At 44.0% G+C, this 21,131-nt stretch overlaps 1 protein-coding gene across 1 annotated transcript; it reads right to left on the bottom strand.

The window, feature by feature from the left end:
• Positions 1 to 2,627: 2,627 nt before the first annotated feature.
• LOC109114124 (uncharacterized) lies at positions 2,628 to 3,673 on the bottom strand. The gene has a single exon (XM_088894753.1). The coding sequence runs from the start codon at positions 3,464 to 3,466 to the stop codon at positions 2,906 to 2,908; it is 561 nt and encodes a 186-aa protein (XP_088750879.1). The 5' UTR covers positions 3,467 to 3,673; the 3' UTR covers positions 2,628 to 2,905.
• Positions 3,674 to 21,131: the final 17,458 nt, after the last annotated feature.

The raw sequence follows: 21,131 nt of genomic DNA, 5'->3' as shown, positions 1-21,131 counted from the left end.
TTTATCAAAATACTTTTATGAAAGTACTTTTATGACTTTTTCAATGCCAAAAGGATATATTTTTGTAATTTTCAGATATTTTCATTTTAATATATTTTTATAATTTTTTATATGTTCTAGTTTTCTTATATAAGTTTTGATATTTCATTCAGTTTGGATTAGATCTAATCCAATCTATTTACATTTTAATGGATTGGATTGGATTTGTACTGAATTGGGTCCAATCCATTTATAAGTAGACTCACCAGTGCAATTTACACCTCTGAATCCTGCCAACAAAATACATTCGAACACCCACACACCTCATATATAATGGCTCCCAGTTTTGTAAAACTGATAGGTTCTGGTTTTGTTTATGAATGTGCCGTATCATATAATGCTAGCAGAGTGTTGAAACGTGTTTTGTTGGTCAGAGATCCCAACTTCATTCATGTCAGAGTCAGATCATGCTTGAATTGGGGGAGATTCTACCAGATACGAAGTCGCAGTAATTCCTCTTCAAGGCAGGGGACACGCTGAGGGTTGATTTCACTCCTCACTGAATCAGCCTTTCCTTCTGTTGAAATTGTTTTGGTAGAGTTTACATGTGAAATTCTGCAATTCTGCATTTAACATCTGACTGAGACCGCCTTTAATTTGGTTTCAGCGTTTTCAATCCGTCCTTGATCTGGATGGAAAAAAAAATGTTGTTTCAGTTAATGATTTATTGATCAAGATGGTTGAATCTTTGACTCATTTGGCCCATTTAATGGATTCAACTATGTCATTTTATTGCAGAGTTATAAATATTTAAAATGTCAAAAACCCCTATTTTATACACCCATACTTGCTCGTGAATTAACATCAATTCCGAATTGACACCCATCCAACTGTACTTTAGACCTAAAAATTCTAACCCTGGGCTGAACCGTCATTCTACATTAGAGGTTGATCCTTGATTCCACAAACTGAACCATTGGTTGGCTCAGAGGAAGAAAAGCGGTTCAACCTATAGGCTAGGTTTTAAAACACTGTTTTTGACATAGTCGCAGACAAACATTTATCCCCTTTGGCACTTATTCATCCCACCATCAATCCATGCAAACATTTCTTTGACCCCTTGATTTCCTACCATATATATGAAGCCAGATTTTCCAGATTTTCTCCTCACATAGCACGCTCCTCATATCAACCTCAGAATAAAAAGAGGGAAAAAAAAAAGACAGATTAAAGTTCATATTAGGAGCAACTTGGGTTGGAAAGTTAACAAAATTTCAATGGGCCCAAAACCTTAACCTAAGCTCAATATAGATGGAAATCTGCAATTCAGGCAACACGAGTTGAAGCCCTAGTACTCCCATATGCAGAAAGCCCCTCCAAAGACCCCAGATAACTGGGATCAACTGATCAAAATAGGGTAATGGCCTTTTGAGTGTTACATACAACCTATGTGCATGAATGGATTTAGAGTTGGGCCAAATTGCACGAGGCCTAAGCAATCTCCAAGAAGATATTGGAAGCTAGGGTGCAAATGAATTGAATTCGGATCACCATCTAATTGATCAGAATGAATCCGATACATACATACATATATGTATTTTTGCAGTTTTTTTTTTAAATGTATATATATACATATATATAAAATAAAAAATAGTTGAAAAAAATATAATATTTTTGTTATTTTTTGAACTTTTTTCCTTTTAATAATTTATTAAAAAATTTCTAGAAATTAAATTAGATCGGATTATATTTAGATATCTGACATTAATGGATACTGATTCAAATTCAAATAAACGTTTATAAAATCTGATTGGATCAGATTTGGAACCTTGATTCGAATATTATCTAAGAATGTCTTGTAATAATTAAAATTGATGAACTGAAAGATTTAATTGTTTTTGTATTTTAACGAACAAAATAATTGAATAAATAAAATATTAAAGGTTATACAATCTAACAAACTTCAGCATCAACCACTCGTATTAATGGAGACTTAGCTTGTTGATAAACATTTCGCTGAGTTTTGTGTGGTCACTCCAAAAAACACTACAAAACAATTAACAGGGCACCTCTTTATTACTGATTCAGCTCCATTATTTAAATGTTGCCTCTGACAATCCTAATAAACACGTGTAAGGTTGCAGATATAAAAACCATTCGTAGCCCAAGCCCAATGATGGCACCATGGGTTAGGTAAGTTAAGCTTATATTTAGGCCCATTAATTTGTAAAATGGGTGTTGATGATATCTATTAATTCTGTGTTCTTGTGTTCTAGCTCCTCCTCCTCCTACCAACAAATTAACAGGAGGAGCAGGAGGTAGGTAGCATAGACTCAGAATTAATGATCTGTGGCCCCAGGTATGGGACCCACCACAGAAAATTGAGCCATGACCAGTGACCATCCATCATTATCATTATGATCTCTGTTAATGTAATGCCATAGGTGAAGAAGTCGCAGGAAAAATCATACAAAATATATGTAGATGTATGGGGATTGGGGGTTGAATTGAGATACCCATTGGCTGACTCAGTAGTTCCAACAAACAAGCTCACCAGTTGGATGGAAGTGGAAGGATAATCTTTTGTTCAATAGATAGTTTATTTACCTTCCAAAAATAAAAGTCTTTCCCTGTGTGATCAGCTAAAATGAAAATCAAAAGCATTTCCATTATGATAGTTTTCGAAGAAGAAAACATCAGAAAATCACATCACATGAGAAAGAGACCATATAACAACTCAAAAAGGGAAAAAGTAGAAGCAAAATTAAAGTAGTCAAAGTAGTTAAGTAGAGGAAAACACCCTTGTACTCTCTTACACCTAACCAACTTACTTAACCGTGGAAAGTGGAAAACCAAAGCAACTCTAAGCCCGAAAGGCAAGCCAACAGTAGTGGAAAACTTGGACATGTAAGATTGTGGCAACCAATCAGGGATGAAGAAGACCACCACCAGCGCCTCCACCAAAACCACCACCAGCACCTCCTCCAGCGCCACCACCTAAGCCACCCAAACCACCGGCTACCCCACCAACACCACCTGCACCTCCGAGCCCACCAAATCCGCCGGCTCCGCCTAGACCCCCGACTCCACCAACTCCACCGAGGCCCCCGACTCCTCCAAGTCCGCCAGCTCCACCGAGCCCACCAAGTCCACCAGCTCCACCGAGCCCACCAAGTCCACCAGCTCCACCGAGGCCACCAACTCCGCCAGCTCCACCGAGGCCGCCAACTCCGCCAGCTCCACCGAGGCCGCCAACTCCGCCAACTCCGCCAGCTCCACCGAACCCACCACCTGCACCAGCTCCTCCAGCAACCCCGACAAAGCCGCCAACGCCACCATACGTGATGAAGTTCTTCTGGTCGCTGAGGCCAGCGTCCTTGGGTACGTTTTTGGCAGTGGTTTTGAGGGCAGCGTCCTTAGGTACATTTCTAGCACTCGTGTTGATAACTGTTAGAGCGAGCACTAACATGATACACCATCTCTCCATCTCTCTCTCTCTCTCTCTCTCTTTCTCTCTCTCTCTCTCTCAGACTCGGAGTGAACGATTCACTACTTCAGCACCTGAGTTGATCAGCTGGTGTTTGATCTCCTTTATAGAAGGAAGGGTGACCGACTAAGCGGTGGGTGACAGGTAGGGGCATTTAAAGGACGTTAAATGCCACTCTCTTATCGCACTCTCGAGATCGTGAATTTCTTTCATCTTCCTCCGACATGAGAACATTGGGTACAGTAGAGAGAGAGGCACCGTGCTGAAAATGTGAAATGAATCATGAATGCAACTTGGGGATAGTAGGGGCAGTAGCTGATAGTAGATAAACCAGCAAGTACTGTAACAGAAGATGTGGTTCAGTGGAATGTGATGACTCTTCTTAAATCACACAAAATGATATATGGTCGGACCGGGATGGTTGAACTCGTTGGCTTGGTTAGAGAGCCAAAATGTCCTCGACCCAAGTCCAATCAGACCTTCGAGGCTAAAATTGGCTGTAGCAATTTGCTAAGATGCGCCAATTCTATCTGGCATTTGACAGGGCCGGGCCGGCCAGGATCATCTGGCAGCTGTCATTCTCATGCAGGCGACAAGCATGCATGTTTCTACTTCATGCTAACTTGCGCATATAAGTGAAGAGAGAAGCAGAGGTTTCTGACGACGACCAGGGTTGATGGATTTCTTCTTCCTTTGTTGGAGGGTACTAAAAATTGATGGAATGATGTGTGAGAGAGAGAGAGAGTAAATACATGGCAGTCGGTTTGGTGACAGTTATTATATTTAGTTGCTAACAAACTTACAGCTAATGCATTCATACCTGGCCGTGAAAGAGTAGCGAAAGGCTGAAAGCTCTATCACGCACCTTGTGACACATAAAACTGGCCAACGTACATAAAACATCCAATTTTGAAATAGTTTTTAGTTTTTCCTTGTGATTTCAGTTCTCAGACAATTAATTTAGTACAAGTTTGGCCACGGCTATTCTGTTCCAAACCTCATCTGCGTTTAGTATATATAATTTGTGTCCTAAAGCAGAAAGACCTAATAGCAAGAAAAATTCAATTACTTAAAAGAGGAGAGACAAAGTCTGAATTGATCAGTTCAAAATTTACTGATCAGCACTCAAACTGAGCTACTATATGTACAAGCACCCAGAGAATAAGATTAAATTTTAGACCCACAAACCCACCATGTCTCCAATCCGAATTCTATCCAATGGATCTACGACATAATTGCTTTAATTGGGTTACATTATATTAATATGCAACATTAATAGCCATATAGTTATCTCATTTGATTCGGGAGACTGTCAAGAACAATCTGATTTGGACCCTCCGAAACTTGGAGAACTCAGGTATATGTATGCGTGGGAGGTGAGACTTGTATATAAGAAACGGACACCACTTGTAATTATGGTTTTAAAAAACGGTTTGGGGGAATATTTCTCGCCACCAGTTTTTGGGTTGATGGTTTGATCGTATGCTTTAAACGGGTAGTCCATTCTGATAATAAAAATAAAAAAATAAAAAATAATTAAAAATAAAAAAATGGCAAAAAATTGTTGAATGGGTCCACAAGTCAACGGTTCGGGCGCTCGGATTAAGTCGTTGACCGATTTAATAGTTTTTGGCCAAGGACCGGGTTTGAGATAAAACGTAACCGATTGCCTGAACGGTTCCCAAGTCAAATGGTCTGACCATCCGGATCAATGGCGGTATGAAAACATGGTTATGGGCCACTTTTGTATTTAAGTCCCTTATACTTATTTTGCTTTTCGAATGTGGGACTCTTTCACTTAACTCATATGAGTATCCCAACACCTTGTTTGCCCAAAAAAGATTTCCTGCCAATAGAATACATTCTAACACCCTTCCAATATGATAGGAGACCACCCAATCCAATGTTCTACTCAGGTCCCGTTTGCTTTTCGGTAAGTTACTTATCCAGGTAAATGCAATTACATGTGAAACACTTATCCGGGTAAATGCATTTACCCATGTTCTTTTATTTCTTATATAAATAAAGTAATGACCATTTTAGTCATAAAAATCCATTATTAAAAAGGGTATTTTGTCCCATTCAAGTATTGACAATTTTCTCCTTAGGTGAGAAAGTTATTTACCCACCTAAGAGATGGGCATCATTTATCTGAATAAGTGCTGAAGAAAATAAACTTTTCTTAATCTCCACATAAATCAAAAAAAAAAAAATATAAGACATTTTGTCAATGGTAACCAAAATCCCATTCACCAACTCTCACCCACCCCACCTCAAAATCTGAAAAAAAAACGCCCCCTTAATATATATAGTCAAAGTGAAACTACTGTACATTCACTCATTAACACAAAACACATGCACATATACCATGACAAAACAGGGTCTGTACATCATTTTCGAACTAACGAATCACGAGCAACGTGAAGGTGAGTCACAAGAAGAGAGTGAAACGTCTTCATAAATCATAATCCTCAATGTATGCCTCCCATTTTGGAGGTAACTAGAAACATAACAGTTAAGGGGCCTTGGTCTCTCTTCCCAACATTGTTAATCTTTTTACGTCTTTTAAATGGATAACAAGTAGGAGGTGTTAATGGTATAGGGAAATCTAATTTTAAATTCGATTAGATTTGACATAATCGAATTAATTTTGATATGATTCAATTAGATTTGATAAATATTTGAATTTGATTGGTTATTTAATTCTTATATATAATATATAAAATATTTAAATATTTCATATAATTTATATACTTTATAAATAAAATATTTATTAATTATCTAAAATAATTAATTGGTCGAATTCGAATTAAATCGAATATTTGAATATTTAATCAAATTCAAATTTGAACATTGATTTTCAATATCTCTCAAATCTTAAATCCAATTCGGGTATTAAATTTCTTAATCAGATTCAAATTTAGATATTGCCTGATTTAGTTCAAATTTGATCCATTTGCACCCCTAATGATAAGAATATAGTTGTAGAAGTTAATGTTCTTTCAACTGAAGAAAATATTAATGGAGAAGCAAATAGTGGAAAAATAGCACAACACACGACGATTGTGGGTTCCCATTTTGAAGTCTCGCTTAAGTTAGTGGCTAAAGACTAAAAGTAGTTGATCAAACTTTATGAGCTGCATCTTTTCCTCACATACAAGTAAGCATAGATAATTTTAAAGCTTTTGTTAAGAATGTTTTGAAACCTAGCATTAGAGGTAGTGCAAGTTGTCATGATTTGGGGTGGATACAAATTGAGTTTTTCATGAGCTATTCGAACTCAACTTGTGAAAAGTTCAAATCGGCTTGGTCTAAATTGGGTTTTGAGCTGAATTCAAGCCTGATAAAGCTCGATTCATAAGGCTTATGAACCTAATTCAGTTTTTACATATATATAATATAAAAAGTAATAAATAGAAAACTATTATACATATAAAAATAATATACATATATATACTATTTTCTTATTATATATGTAATAACTAGTTTTTATAATTATTGACTTTTATATGTAAACTAAAAATAATCTTTATATGTATATTTTTTATTTTAATTGGAAATTTGGCTCACAATCGAGCTTGAATTGTGTTAACTTGAAACTTACAAGCTTTTGAGTTGAGCCGAATTCAAATTCAAGCCTCATAGTTTTTGGGCAAGCCAAGCTCAAGTAGCCAGATATTTGGCTTGGCTCGGTTCGACTCGTGTGGCTTGCGAGCCTATTATTAAATAAATAATTTTTATTATATATACATACATAAATACATATATATATAATAAATAATTTTATTATATATAATATTTTATTTTTTATGTATAATAGTAAATGATTTTTATAATTATTTTTTGTATATGATATTAAATAATTTTTATAATTCTTAATTTTTTGTCTAAAAAAATAAAAAAATAATTTTTTATTTTTTAAAAAACTTGGCTTATAGTCGAGTTTGAGACAAGCCGAGCTTAAACTTGTGAGTTATGAACAAAGCCGAACTCTAGCTCAAGTCTCTAACTCGAATCGAGCTCGAGCCTAATACTATTCCTACGAGCCAAGCTCAAATAGCTATGCATTTGATTCGAATCCACCCCTACTATATACTTTTATGAAAAAATAAATAATATAAAATTACAAAAAATACAATATAAACATATTTATAAATAAAAAATAACATATATATATATATATATATATATAATGTGTCAGATCGAATTGGATTTTTCGATTCGAATAGGAATTGATTCGAATTCGATGTAACCTGATCTCGATCTGATTCAAAAATCTGACAGAATAGGATCGGATTTTGCACCCCCTACATCCCGCCTCCTTAATTCCTTATTACTACAAATGGAAGGCTACATTTGGGGAGAGTCCTCCCCTCGCCCCCAGGCTATTCTACATTCTTTTTGCCTTTGTCTTACAAGTTATGTAACTGATAAGTGTCAAGTGAACATAATGACAGTATGACACACAAACCACAACTCCCAGACTCCCACAAAGAAAGCCAATATCTTGTAATTAAGCAAAGAACAAATCATCCGTCACATTAATGGCAAAACAAAGGCAAAAAGAAAATAACGAATTAAATTAAAAAATAGTTAGCTCAAGGAGAGGATGCTAAGACACATGCGCACACGACGCGGCACCACACAATGCGATTGGCATTTGGCGAGCATGTGTAAGCCTTGGCAGCACTGTTTTCAAAACCGGACCGGAAAATCGGGAATCTGGCATCTAATCGGTTTTGTTTTCCTCTAAAATTGTTTTTTTTTCTCAAAATTGTTGATTTTGGGCAGTAAACCGCTGAACCAGCCGGTTAATCGTTTAAATGGTTTTGACCGTTTTCCAATTTTTATTTTTTTTTTAATTTTTTTGTCAGAATGGGCTGGCCTTTCGGGTAGAACAGTCAGATCATTCAGACCGGTAACCAGACCCTGACCGATTTGATCACCGGTTCATTTTAAAAAACCATGCTTGGCAGCCTCTCACTAACCAAGTCAAGTAGAAATGCCAATATTAATTCTATCACCCTATTTGCTTTTCGTTTGGATAAGCTATTTATTCTAATGCTCATTTTATCTATAAAAAATAATTAAAAGGGGTATTTTTTGTTTCATTCAAGTATTGATAACTTTTCTCCTGATTGAAAAAGTTATTTATCCACTTAGAAGATGGGTATCGCTTATTCAAGTAAGTGATATTTAAGAAAATAAACTTTTCCTGATCGCCACATAAATCTGAAAAAAGAACATAGGATTTTTGATTAATGGGAATCAAAATCCCATTGACCAATTTTCCTACCTCTCAAAATCCAGAGAAATAACACCTCCTATATGGTAAATTGATTTCACGCAATGTGAGAAATACCTAAGAAAGCTTTCCATCGAGTGAACAAATTTTCCTTAAGGCTGTATTTGGTTGCAATGCAAATTTATTTGCATTAATACAAATGCATGAGAGTGCAAATGTAAAAAAAAATGCAAATTGATGTTAAATTGTGTTTGTAATTTTACTTTATTATGCTTAATGTCTTAATTTACATCATTTATATTGTAATCAAACAAAATAAACTAAAATTTAAAACAAAAATAGGTAAGAATTTACACTCAAATCATTTGCACTGTCATGATTTGGTATAAAAAAAACTAGCAAATGCAATTATAACTGTAATTGGATTGGACTTGGGTTAGATTCACATCCACATTCAATCTGATTATCGAACTTTTGGTGAGGGTACATATTGGGTGGATTCGATTGGGCTTTTGCCAAAATTTAAATGGATCCTTCCCGAAGTACCAATTCCGAAACAGTGTAAAATGCTAATTAAATCCAACCTAACTTGCACACAAATTAAGATTTTTTTTTAAACCAATTACTTCTGACTTAAGTATTTGTATATAAAATAATTTATAATCGGACTCGGATTTTAAGATTGGATAGGGTTAAGTCCACATCCAATTATATCATTCATCAGAAGCAAGTTCTAACATATAAATTTGGGATATCGGATTTGGTTTCGAATCACCTATTAGAATTCCAAAGTCCATTGATAACCTTACATGCAATGCCTGAGGTTAGAATATAAATTTGGTTAGGTTTTGCGCTAGAAAGTTTGGATTTTGACAATAATTTGGGTCCGGGCCAAGATCCATAGGGTTTGTCTTGTATTGGCCCATCCAATTTATATCCCTTCTTTTTGGAGGGGGTCAAAAAGGGTTCAACGAGATTTAAGAGAAAATGAGGGTTCAAAGATATAACTTTCCAAGCATTTAAGCCAAAACTCATTATTGAAAATCCACTATGAAGCTAGTTATTAGAAAACCCACTAAGAAAATGACTATGAAAAACCCATAAATGATTTTTATGTATTGTCTTGTCTACTTTCTCCCTTGAATGCGATTTATACAACTGTTGGCTGCATCAAAGGGATAAAATCAACTTTTTTTGGTACTTATGTATTTATTGAGATATGTAGAGGGATAAATGAGATCACCTTTAAAATCATACCAATAATCTTGAAAAATCCTTTTGTATCCAAAGGTTTTCCTATCTTTTTCTTCCTTTTCCTACTTTTTGTTTCCAATCAAACACACCTTCAAAACTGAAAATATGTTATTGATTATATGTATTTATGACTGTTAGTAAAAACAGAAAAAGAGATTGCATTTATGACTCCCACCTTTTAATGGGTACATAGATTCGAATTTATTTAAAGAGACTAACTTTCAGAAATTATACCCTTTGAGTTCTATAAATACCACCGTCATTGGGCCATAGAGAGTGAATATACAAGATTGACTACCGGAGGTTATCTTACCTCTGCCAAGAACATAATACTGGCGATTACTGTGACCATGTTCCTATTCTTTGTAATTGCTTATGGTAAGAGCAAGTTTGTCTTTTTGCTTTATTTGTTCACCTTGTACTTTCATGGTTTGAAGAGATTTTCCTTCTGGTTTGCCTTTATCTTGCTTCCTGAGCTTCCTATCATCTTGTATTGTTTTCATCAGGTTGAAATTAAATTACTTTCAGTCAACTAATACATCGACCCACTTGTATTTACAAATGCTTTCGCCAGAAGAGATGCTTGGGTGAGGTTGGATAAAGTGGTTTAGCCATTGCAGTCAATCATGGAAGAAAATATCTCCAGGTCTAAAGGCAGAATGTGTTCGCAAAAGAGGGAGATAGTCCCAACCAAATCGTGGATAAAATTCGGGTGGAACTGACCAACGGTGATGCCGAAGTGGTTCATAACCACGACGATGAGAAGGTGGAAAGGTGGCGCAGCCCGACGATGAGCTGCTCCCGGAATATCACGATCTCGTCAGGACCGTGTTTCCAAGGGAAGTCGCCCGAGGGTATAAAGTAACTATACTCCCTAGGTAGGTTGAACTGGGTGATAAGGGAGTAAAGCCCTTCAGGCGTCATGGTTGAGGGCCCAAACTTGTCTAATGTTTGACCTCGACGGGAGGAGGACGCCAAACTACCCGAGGCGACTCGGCCTACAGGTTCGAACTCTTCCTCGAGCTCTACCTCGGGCTTACTAAGGCTGTCGGGGGATGCAGTTCGGTTCGTAGAACCTGCATCTGACCCCCTCGAGAAACTGTCTAAGTTGTTTGAGCTAGACATCGGGAGGAAAAGAATACCAGGAAGAAAGTACTGACTCACCTGGAATAAGCTAACGGACTACGGAAGGTTGACACGAGCTAAAACTCGGACGCGAGCTAAAACTTGGACGTGAGCCCAAGAAGCGAATGCAGGAGAATGACGATGGAAAGTGACTGGGGGTCCCCCCACTATTTATACCCACAGTGACCGAAAACCGACGGGTCTGATCGAGTTAAATCCAACGGCCCACGATCAAGTTGACCGCACGCCTCCTAAGACCGAGACGTGACTGGCCGCACGTCTTTGGAAACTGAAGCAGCACCGACGCACGTCTCCCAACATTGAAGGCAGCAACAACGTGTTTTTCAAATTTGAAATAACGCCCATTGTCACATCTCCCAGCATTGAAGGCAACAGTGGCACGCTTTTTGAATTTGAAATAACGCTTGCTGTCACGTCTCCCAACATTTAAAGACGGATTGGTGTGTTTTCAGACTTTTTGGCGCTTGAGGAATCCAGAAATCTCTTGACGTACGCACACTTCGCACCATCAGTCAACCGGTTTGAAGTACGGGTCAAATCCACCCGTCACCTCGTGAACTCCCCACGCTAGGGCAAGACCCTTAGCGCGAGGAGTGGGGGGCAATTGATGGAGGAAGATTTGGCCCGACCTCTTGGCCACCCAACACGTTGAAGCAACCGAGGGTGACCTGGCAGGAGCAGCTCGACATGGCAGTACGCTCAAGGCGCGAGATCCGAGGGGAGGAACCAGTGGTCCGAGCTCCCCAAAAGGAGCCTGGACTCTCCCTTTGACCTCGAGCCTTATGAGGAGCGCAAAGGGCAACAACCCGAATTGGCCCACCCCAGGGTAGATCGGGCTACACTTCTATCCAAACTCAAGACTTCACCTCGCACACCACTCCAGCACTTTGTCTCCAGGCCGCCGAACTGAACAACTGTACCTGACACCAAAGGAGTCCGTATCCTGAGGCGGCGGCGCACCTGATTGACTTAGGATCTGACGCTTGATAGCCGCACTTCAACGGCCACCTGCCACCGCCACCTCCAGTTACAGAGACGGCTTCGACAAAGAGAGCAGTGGCGGTTGTCTGCCCCAGTAGAGGTGATGACACCCGAACTGGCAGAAGTGTAGAGGTAATGATACCCGACTTGACAGGAGCTTGGGAGTGAGTGCGCGAAATTGTTATAAAAGGTCCTCTTCCCCCCAAGAATAAAGGTACGTGATAACTTTGCGCCATCTGGTTTTTATCGTCTTTGATAAAATACTAACTTAAGCTTTGGAGCACTCTCACCGGGTTCCTCCCTGGAGACTACTCGCTTTCTTCCCCGTTTTAGGCACCTTTTGCTCCAGTCAGAGGCAAGATCGTTGACAGTTAGGACCGACCGGATTGCGCACCATCAATTGGCGCCGTCTATGGGTAACGCTTCTAAAAGCCTCCCTCTAAAACTTTCATAACACCTTTTTTCCAAGAAACCCCAACACCCATGGCTTCTTCTAGCAATGCCGAACGTAACATGGAGATGAACGCCACTGGGGAACAACTTCAAGTCCCCGTGGTGTGCATCGAACAGTTCACCATCCCCCTTCCGGTGGATGGGATCCCCAGCCTGAATGCTCCACGAACAGTGGCGCCCATGAATCTTCCCACCATGAACGTCCCCCTTCCTCCCTCTGTTGGAACCACCTTTGTTGAACCAACCATTGTTCCCTCGGCAGCTAGCCAGAACCAGCTTGATGACCTGGTGCATGGCATGCAGGCCATCCAAGCCCAAATGCAGCAGCTTCAACAACATCAGATTTACCAGCAGCAGATGCTGCACCATGTATCCCAATACCACTACCAACAGCAGTTCTCCCAACTGCCTCAAAGTCAGCTCCCACCTCGGCACCCCGCCGTTAGGCGAGCCAAGCCCTCCCCTCAAGGCAGGCGTCCCCACCAGGAAGCTTCCCAAGCTCGGGCCTCCCAGGCTCGGAGCCCCTCTAGAAGCTAGGCTTCATCCCCCGATAGGAGAGAGAGAGCAGCTGCCCCCGCCTCGCCACACGCCGGCGGACCAAGAACCCGATCCATCAAGTCAGCATCACCTCGACGCTCTCAAGACGGGCCCCTGCACACCGAAAACCGGTTCAACGCCCTAATCGCGGACTACCTCCAGCAGTCCAGGCTCATCGAGCTTGGGAGAACCGAGGCAAGCAGTGCCAACGCCAGGCCTTCCAAGCAGCAAAGGCGCCGCCGATGAAGCCGCCGAACTGCAACCCGCATCCCCCGATAGGAGAGAGAGAGCGGCTGCCCCAATCCTCTCAGTCCCTTCCCCCCTATCATTAGAACTCCTTGCAGTTCCTATGCCCAGAGACTTCAAACTCCCCCCACTCGACAAGTATGATGGGTCCTTTGACCCCAGCGACCACGTTGATGCCTTCCAGTCCCAGATGCACCTGGCTAGGGCCAGCAAGTCTTGTATGTGCATAGCCTTCACTACCACCTTCAGAGGAGTGGCTCGCACCTGGTACAGGAACCTGGCCCCCAGGTCAGTAAGGAGCTGGGCCCAGTTCGTGCAAGTCTTCACCACGCACTTCGTCACCAGCAAGCGGTTTCCCCAAACCGATGAGAGCCTCCTCGGCATGGTCCAAAAGGAAGGAGAGCCCATCCGCAGCTACATCAAGCGGTTTAACGACGCATGCCTACAGATCCCACGCCTGGACCCCGTAGTTCAGCTCACGACGGCCAAGATGGGGGTGACACACAAGGAATTCAAGTGGCACATAGTGGCCAACCAGCCCGCGACCATTGCTGAGTTCCTTAAGCTCGCGGACAAGTTCATGCGAACGAAGGAGGAGATCAACCGAAGGACTAGGGGCAGGTTTGAAAAAAGAAAGAGAGAAGAACTCCCCAATCAAGGAGACAGCTGAAAGGATCTAGCTCGGACGCCGAAACCAAGCCAGCCGTTCCAATCTCCCATGGCAGGTCGGACAGACTACACGCCCTTGAACACGAAGCGGGCTGAGATCTTGATGACGATCAAAGACGCCCCGTACGTAAAGTAAGCACCTCGCCTAAAAGGGAACCCAAACGAGAGGAACAAAAACTTGTACTGCTGTTTCCATAGAGACCAGGATCATAGTACCGAACATTGTAATAATCTCTGGGATTAGATAGAGAGACTCATCCGTCGCGGGTACTTAAGAAATTTTATACAGCATAATAATAACAATAATAATAATAATAAGACAGGTCGGCAAGGGGAGCACGGTAAGGATGCTCCCGAGTCCAGCAGCAGGCCGACCGAACAGTCGCAGAGACAGCCTCCGAAACAGAGGCCAGTTCGGGGAACCATCCATGTGATAGTGAGAGGTTCGGTAGTAGCGGGTTGTACTTCGGCAGCGGCCCGGGCGTCAGTTCTCAAAGTTGCCCGAGAAGAGCAGAACCCTCCAAAGAGGCCGAAGACGGAGGAACCGATTTTCTTCACGGAAGACGATGCATGAGGGGTCCACTACCCCCATGATGATGCGCTTGTCATAAAACTAAGGATCAACGATTTCGAAGTCAGGCGCGTGCTTGTTGATTTAGGCAGCTCGACGGACATTCTCTTCAAGTCGGCGTTTGACCAGTTTCAGTTGCAGAGAAGCGAGTTGAAGCCCACAAACACTCCTCTGGTGGGCTTCAACGGAGAGGAAGTCAGGCCCCTCGGGAAAATAACAGTACCTGTGGAAGTCGGCACATGACCTTGTGCAGTCAGACTCAAACACGATTTCCTGGTAGTCACGACCCCCTCCCCATACAATGCCATAATAGGGCGGCCAATCACTCATGTCCTACGGGCAGTAGTCTCCACCTACTACTTGGCAATGAAGTTTCCTACAGACTTCGGTGTGGGGGTAGCGTGGGGCGACCAGCTTGAGTCCCGCAAGTGCTATGTTGCCGCCTTGAAGGGAAAAACCAAGGTGGCCGACGACCTCGAACTGGAGCGGCCTACGGAGCAAGGTGAAGAACGAGCTACACCCACAGAAGAAACGGTCGCAATCCCAACTTCAGCTGCAGACCCGGCTCAAACGCTACAGATCGGTGCTTCCGTCTAGGAACCTCTATGATCTGAACTGGTAAGTTTCTTACTTCAAAATTTAGATATTTTTGCATGGTCCACGGCCGATATGCCCGGTATTGACTCCAGCCTTATAACTCACAAACTTAACACTAACCCTGTAGTCAGACCAGTTAGACAGAAGAAACGCAACTTAGCCCCAGAACGCTGGAGGGCTGTCGATGAGGGGGTCGAGAAGCTCCTCGCAGTAGATTTCATAAGGGAAGTTCATTACCCGAGCTGGGTAGCCAACCTGGTTCTGGTAAAAATGGCAAACGAAAAGTGGCGCATGTGCGTCGACTACATTGACCTGAACCGAACTTGCCCGAAAGATTGCTTCCCCCTCCCCAGAATTGACCGCCTAGTGGACGCGACCTCGGGACATGAGTTACTAAGATTCTTGGATGCCTAGTCGGGCTACAACCAAATCAGGATGGACCAGTCTGATGAGGAAAAAACCACCTTCATAACCGAGTTTGGCCTGTACTACTACAAGGTCATGCCCTTCGGACTGAAAAATGCTGGGGCAACCTTCCAAAGACTCGTGAATAAGCTGTTTCAGCCCTTAATTGGCACGAAGATAGAATGTTATGTAGATGACATGGTCGTCAAGACACAATTTTCGCATGAATTAATACAAGACTTGCACTCTGTCTTCCAAATTCTGCGTCAATTTAGCATGAAACTAAACCCAAACAAGTGTGTCTTTGGTGTCACCTCAGGTAAGTTCCTAGGGTACATCGTCAACCGGCGCGGTATTGAGGCCAACCCGGACAAAATAAAGGCCATCTTAGATATGAGACCACCCCGAAAAGTAAAAGAGGTTCAAAGGCTAAATGGCCACATAGCCGCCCTAGGCCGCTTTATGTCCAAGTCGGCAAACCGCTGCCTGCCTTTCTTTAAGGCAATTAAAGACAAAGGGTTCGAATGGATCTGAGACAGCCAGTTCGCATTCGATGAGCTAAAGAAATACCTCGCTAGTTTGCCGGTCTTAACCAGGCCCGAGGAGGGCGATGTCTTAGAATTGTACCTCTCGGCAAGCAATGAGGTGGTCAGTTCGGTACTAATAAAAGAAGTAGATTAGGTCCAATGACCCATCTATTATGTTAGTAAAATTCTGCAGGGAGTAGAGACGAGATACCCGCAGATAGAAAAGTTGGCAAGCGCACTGATAATTGTAGCTCGGAAACTCCACCCACATTTCCAGGCTCACACTGTCATCGTCTTGACTGACAATCCTCTGAGGCAAGTCTTACTCAAGCCCGAGGTTTCCGGTCGGTTGACGAAGTGGGCCATTGAGCTCAGTGAGTACGACCTCCAGTATAAGCCACGAACTGCTATTAAGGCCCAAGCCTTAGCATATTTCATCGCCGAGTGCACGTTTATCTCCGAAGTCCCTAGGCCGGTTGAGCCCGAGATCCCTAGTTCGGGTGAGCCCGGAGCTCCTAGGCCAATAGAGTCCAAACCCCATGAGGAAGCAGCCATGGTGGCATCTCTCCTAGTTAGGCCAAACGCGAACTGGGATGAGGAGCCCTAGATCCTTCACGTTGATGGCTCCTTGAACCAACAGGGCAGCGGGGCTGGAATAGTTCTACGCGGCTCGGGTGACACAAAATTGGAATATGCGGTACGCTTTGAGTTCGCGGCATCCAACAACAAGGCGGAGTACGAGACATTGATAGCCGGGCTGGCCCTAGCGCAAGAGGTAAGAGCGAAACACATAGTTATCTGCAGCGATTCCCAACTTGTGGTCAACCAGGTTACGGGCGAATACGAAGCACGCGAGCTAACTATGATCGCCTACTTGGCAAAGGTAAAGGAGGCTCTTCTCAACTTACAGTCACACTTCATCAAGCAAATCCCGAGGTCAGAGAACACTGAGGCTGTCGCCCTGTCCCGGTTAGCCAGCACCAGTCACAATGCCATGAGAACCGTGTACATAGAGGACTTACCTCGACCTAGCATTCTCGGGGGGGGGGGGGGCGCAAAGGAGGTCGCTCTTGTCCTTGAAGCAGAGCCGAGCTGGATCGACCAACTCTCGAGCTTCTTGCTAGACGGGACCTTCCCTGCAGATTGCAATGCAGTCAGAAGGGTGCAGCGCCAGGCAGCCAAATATGTCATAATAGACGAACGATTGTACCGACGATCCTACATGCTCCCCTATCTGCATTGCTTGTGATCTGCCGTAGCCGAGATCGTACTCCATGACACTCATGAAGGTTTGTGCGGCGGACACTTGGGGGGCAGGGCCCTCGCCCAGAAGGCACTTCGACAAGGGTACTACTGGCCAACGATGAAGGCAGAAGCCAATGAGCTCGTTAGAAAATGTGACAAGTGCCAGAGGCACGCCAATATCCACCATCAGCCTGCCGCCGACCTAAAGTATCTCACCAGTCCATGGCCCTTTGTGCAATGGGTCATCGACTTCCTGGGGCCATCCCCGCCAGCAACAGGTGGGAGGAAGTTCCTAGTGGTGGCGGTAGATTACTTCACAAAGTGGGTAGAAGCTGAACATCTTGCAATAGTCACTGCTCGAAACGTACAGAACTTCTTTTGGAAGAACATAGTATGTCGCTTCAGGTTACCTCGGGTACTGATCTCCGACAAAGGCAAACAGTTCGATGACATCAAATTTCAGGAATGGTGCCAAGATATGGGAATTCGGCAGAACTTCACATCGGTCACGCACCCACAGGCAAACAGAAGTATGAACAGAGTTATCCTTCGCGGGATGGAAGCGCGACTAGACCAAGCTAAAGGGCTGTGGGCGGACGAGCTACCCAGTGTTCTATGGGCCCACTGAACTACGAAAAAAACCGCCACGGGAGAGACCCCCTCTAACCTCACCTACAACACTGAAGCGGTAATCCCGGCGAAGTTCGAAGTACCTACACTACGACTAGAAGCATACGACGATCAGACAAACGGAGACGAGCTACGTACCAATCTTGATCTACTCGACGAGGTAAGAGACCTCGCGTACATCTGGACCACAGCTTACCAACAAAGAGTAGCTCGGTACTACAATGCCAGAGTAAAAAAGCAAAGCTTCTATGTCGGCGACCTGGTCTCCGTAAGATCATGGCACCCGAGCCCGATGTGGGCAAACTTGGACCAAATTGGGAAAGGCCCTATCGAGTAAAGAGAGCGCTCGGGGGAGCATACGAGCTCGAAACATTAGAGGGCAAACAAGTACCCCGAGCGTGGAACGTCATTAACTTAAGGCGATACAACCTATAAATCACCAAGCGAAGTGGACTAGGAGTCGCTACCAGAGACTTAGTCACCTCTTTGGCATGGGCACGCAAAGGCAAAATGCTAACACCAAGCCTAAGTGCTAACAGCGAGATGATAAGGACCTCGACACCTCATCATCAGAGGCGTATAGTCAGTTCGGAAAAAATAGGGTGACAGAACAACACTTAACCAAAAGGAGGACATTTCATTACAGCATACTTTGTTTACATTCCAAAAAAAAAAAAAAAACATTCCAGCAGCCCGACAATCTCAGTCCTCACCCTCGGAAGGCACTTCAACGATACTCGAGGGTCCTGCCTCATCCTCAGAATCCGGTTCACCATCAGCCGCGTTGGCCATCTCCTGAGTAATGCGCAAAGTAGCTATGGCGCTGATGTCGAGCTCGGGGTACGTGTTCCTGATCATCCACCAGCTCAGTTTAAAATCCCTTACGTACGAGCCCACCATCAGGTCGTCAAAGTGCGGCGAGGCGATATAGTCTTCCACGACCTTCTTCTTGGTATCCTCGATGCCCTAAGAAAAGATCTCTGTCCTCTCCCTAATATCCTCCTGAAGGTATTCGACCTGATGCTGCAGGTCCAGCCTCAGGTCCACCATGTGCTTCACCACCACTCCCATGGCCTCGGTGTCTCTCTGAGACCTCGCCAGCCTGACCTGTGCAGCGCGAGAAGCCGCTTCGGCAGCATGGGAAGCCTCTTCGAAAGCTTGTGCCTGCTTCAAGCTCCTTTCCGCTTGGGCCGCTAAGGCATGGATGGAGGATTTCACCTACCAAAAGGAAAAATAACGAGAATGTTAAAAGAGCAATAGCGAGAAAGGTAATGACAAGGAGCCCGACAAGAAGTCGCTGACTTACCACCATGGCATAAGTGGCAGCACGCCCGACTACGTGGTTCAAAGGAAGCTCGGTCCACGCCGCGACCTCCTCAGGGTAAACGGCCTCCCTACTTTTTTGAAGAGCGTGGCTCGGCGACAACACACTCCTAAACTCGCCTTGGGGCCCCTGCCGCTTCTTGTACTAGAGGGGCCATCTCGGGCTCCCTGGGCGGATCCATTGGCGGAGAGCTCGGTACCTCAGGCTCCGCATCTCGAGGCAGTTCAGCACGAGTCCGTTTGGCAACTCGCTTCCTCTTCTTCATGGCATGAAACAGGTTCCCACCACGAGTCTTTTCTGCGTCCATCACACCTGCAAAAAGAACTCGGCATCAGGAAAATGAAAGAACGGAAAGCAAAACAAAAGGCAAGCCTCTGAGCAAGGAATCTACCCGAACTCAGGTCGGCCTGGATGAGCTTGGCCTCCATCAGATAATGGTGGCATTTTAGCCCGAGCCGGGCCCATTCCCGGAGGCCCTTTGTCGTCTCCTTATCTAGCGTAACACCGGGGTTAGGGGCAGCCAACCCCCACCCAGTTTGGAACGGCCACCCCGTTGCACTTCGTACCCCGAAGTAGTCCCATTTCCACGTCGGGACCTTGTTGGGAAGATCGTGTAAAAGCTTGAACCCCGGGCGAGGAGACAAGTAGTACGCCCACCTACGCCCGGGAAGGGGACCCGTTTGCTTCTTAAGCATGAGAATGGAAGAGAAGATCTCCAGGTCTAAAGGCAAAATGTGTTCGCAAAAGCGGGAGATAGTCCCAACCAAATTGCGGATAGAATTCGGGTGGAGCTGATCAACGGTGATGCCGAAGTGGTTCGTAACCTCGACGATGAGAGGGTGGAAAGGTAGGTGCAGCCCGACGATGAGCTGTTCCTAGAATATCACGATCTCGTCAGGACCGTGTTCCCAATGAAAGTCGCCCGAGGGTATAAAGTAAGTATACTCCCTAGGCAGGTTGAACTGGGTGATAAGGGAGTAAAGCCCCTCAGGCGACATGGTTGAGGGCCCAAAGTTGTCTAACGTCCGACCTCGACGGGAGGAGAACGCCAAACTACCCGAGGCGACTCGGCCTATGGGTTCGAACTCTTCCTCAAGCTCCTCCTCGAGCTCTACCTCGGGCTCACTAAGGCTGTCGGGGGATGCAACTTTTTTGTAGAACCTGTATCTGACCCCCTCGAGAAACTGTCTAAGCTGTTCGAGCTAGACATCGGGAGGAAAAGAATACCGGGAAGAAAGTACTGACTCACTTGGAATAAGCTAACGGACTACGGAAGGTTGACGCGAGCTAAAACTCGGACGCAAGCTAAAACTTGGACGCGAGCTCAAGAAGCGAACGCAGGAGAACGATGATGGAAAGCGACTGAGGGTCCCCCACTATTTATACCCACAGTGACCAAAACCGACGGCTCTGATCGAGGCAAATCCAACAGCCCACGATCAAGTTGACCGCATGCCTCCTAAGACCGAGACATGACTGACCGCACGTCTTTGGAAACTGAAGCAGCGCCGACGCACGTCTCCCAACATTGAAGGTAGCAACGACGTGTTTTTCAAATTTGAAATAACGCCTGCTGTCACGTCTCCCAGCATTGAAGGCAACAGTGGCGCATTTTTTGATTTTGAAATAACGCCCGCTGTCACGTCTCCCAGCATTTAAAGACAGATTGACGCATTTTTTGACTTTTTGGCACTCGAGGAATCCGGAAATCTCCTGACGTACGCACACTTCGCGCCATCAGTCAACCGGTTTGAAGTATGGGTCAAATCCACCCGTCACCTCGTGAACTCCCCGCGTCAGGGCAAGACCCTTAGTGCGAGGAGTGGGGGCAATTG

Source organism: Nelumbo nucifera, chromosome 1 (assembly GCF_055504915.1).
Source record: "Nelumbo nucifera cultivar China Antique chromosome 1, China Antique-T2T, whole genome shotgun sequence".
Classification (NCBI taxonomy): Eukaryota; Viridiplantae; Streptophyta; class Magnoliopsida; order Proteales; family Nelumbonaceae; genus Nelumbo; species Nelumbo nucifera.
The sequence above is the reverse complement of the archived record's forward strand: the minus strand, read 5'-3'. Positions and strand labels throughout refer to the sequence as shown.

Excerpts from the sequence above, each read along its gene's own strand:
- LOC109114124 (XM_088894753.1), bottom strand. The coding sequence starts at position 3,466 with ATGGAGAGATGGTGTATCATGTTAGTGCTCGCTCTAACAGTTATCAAC.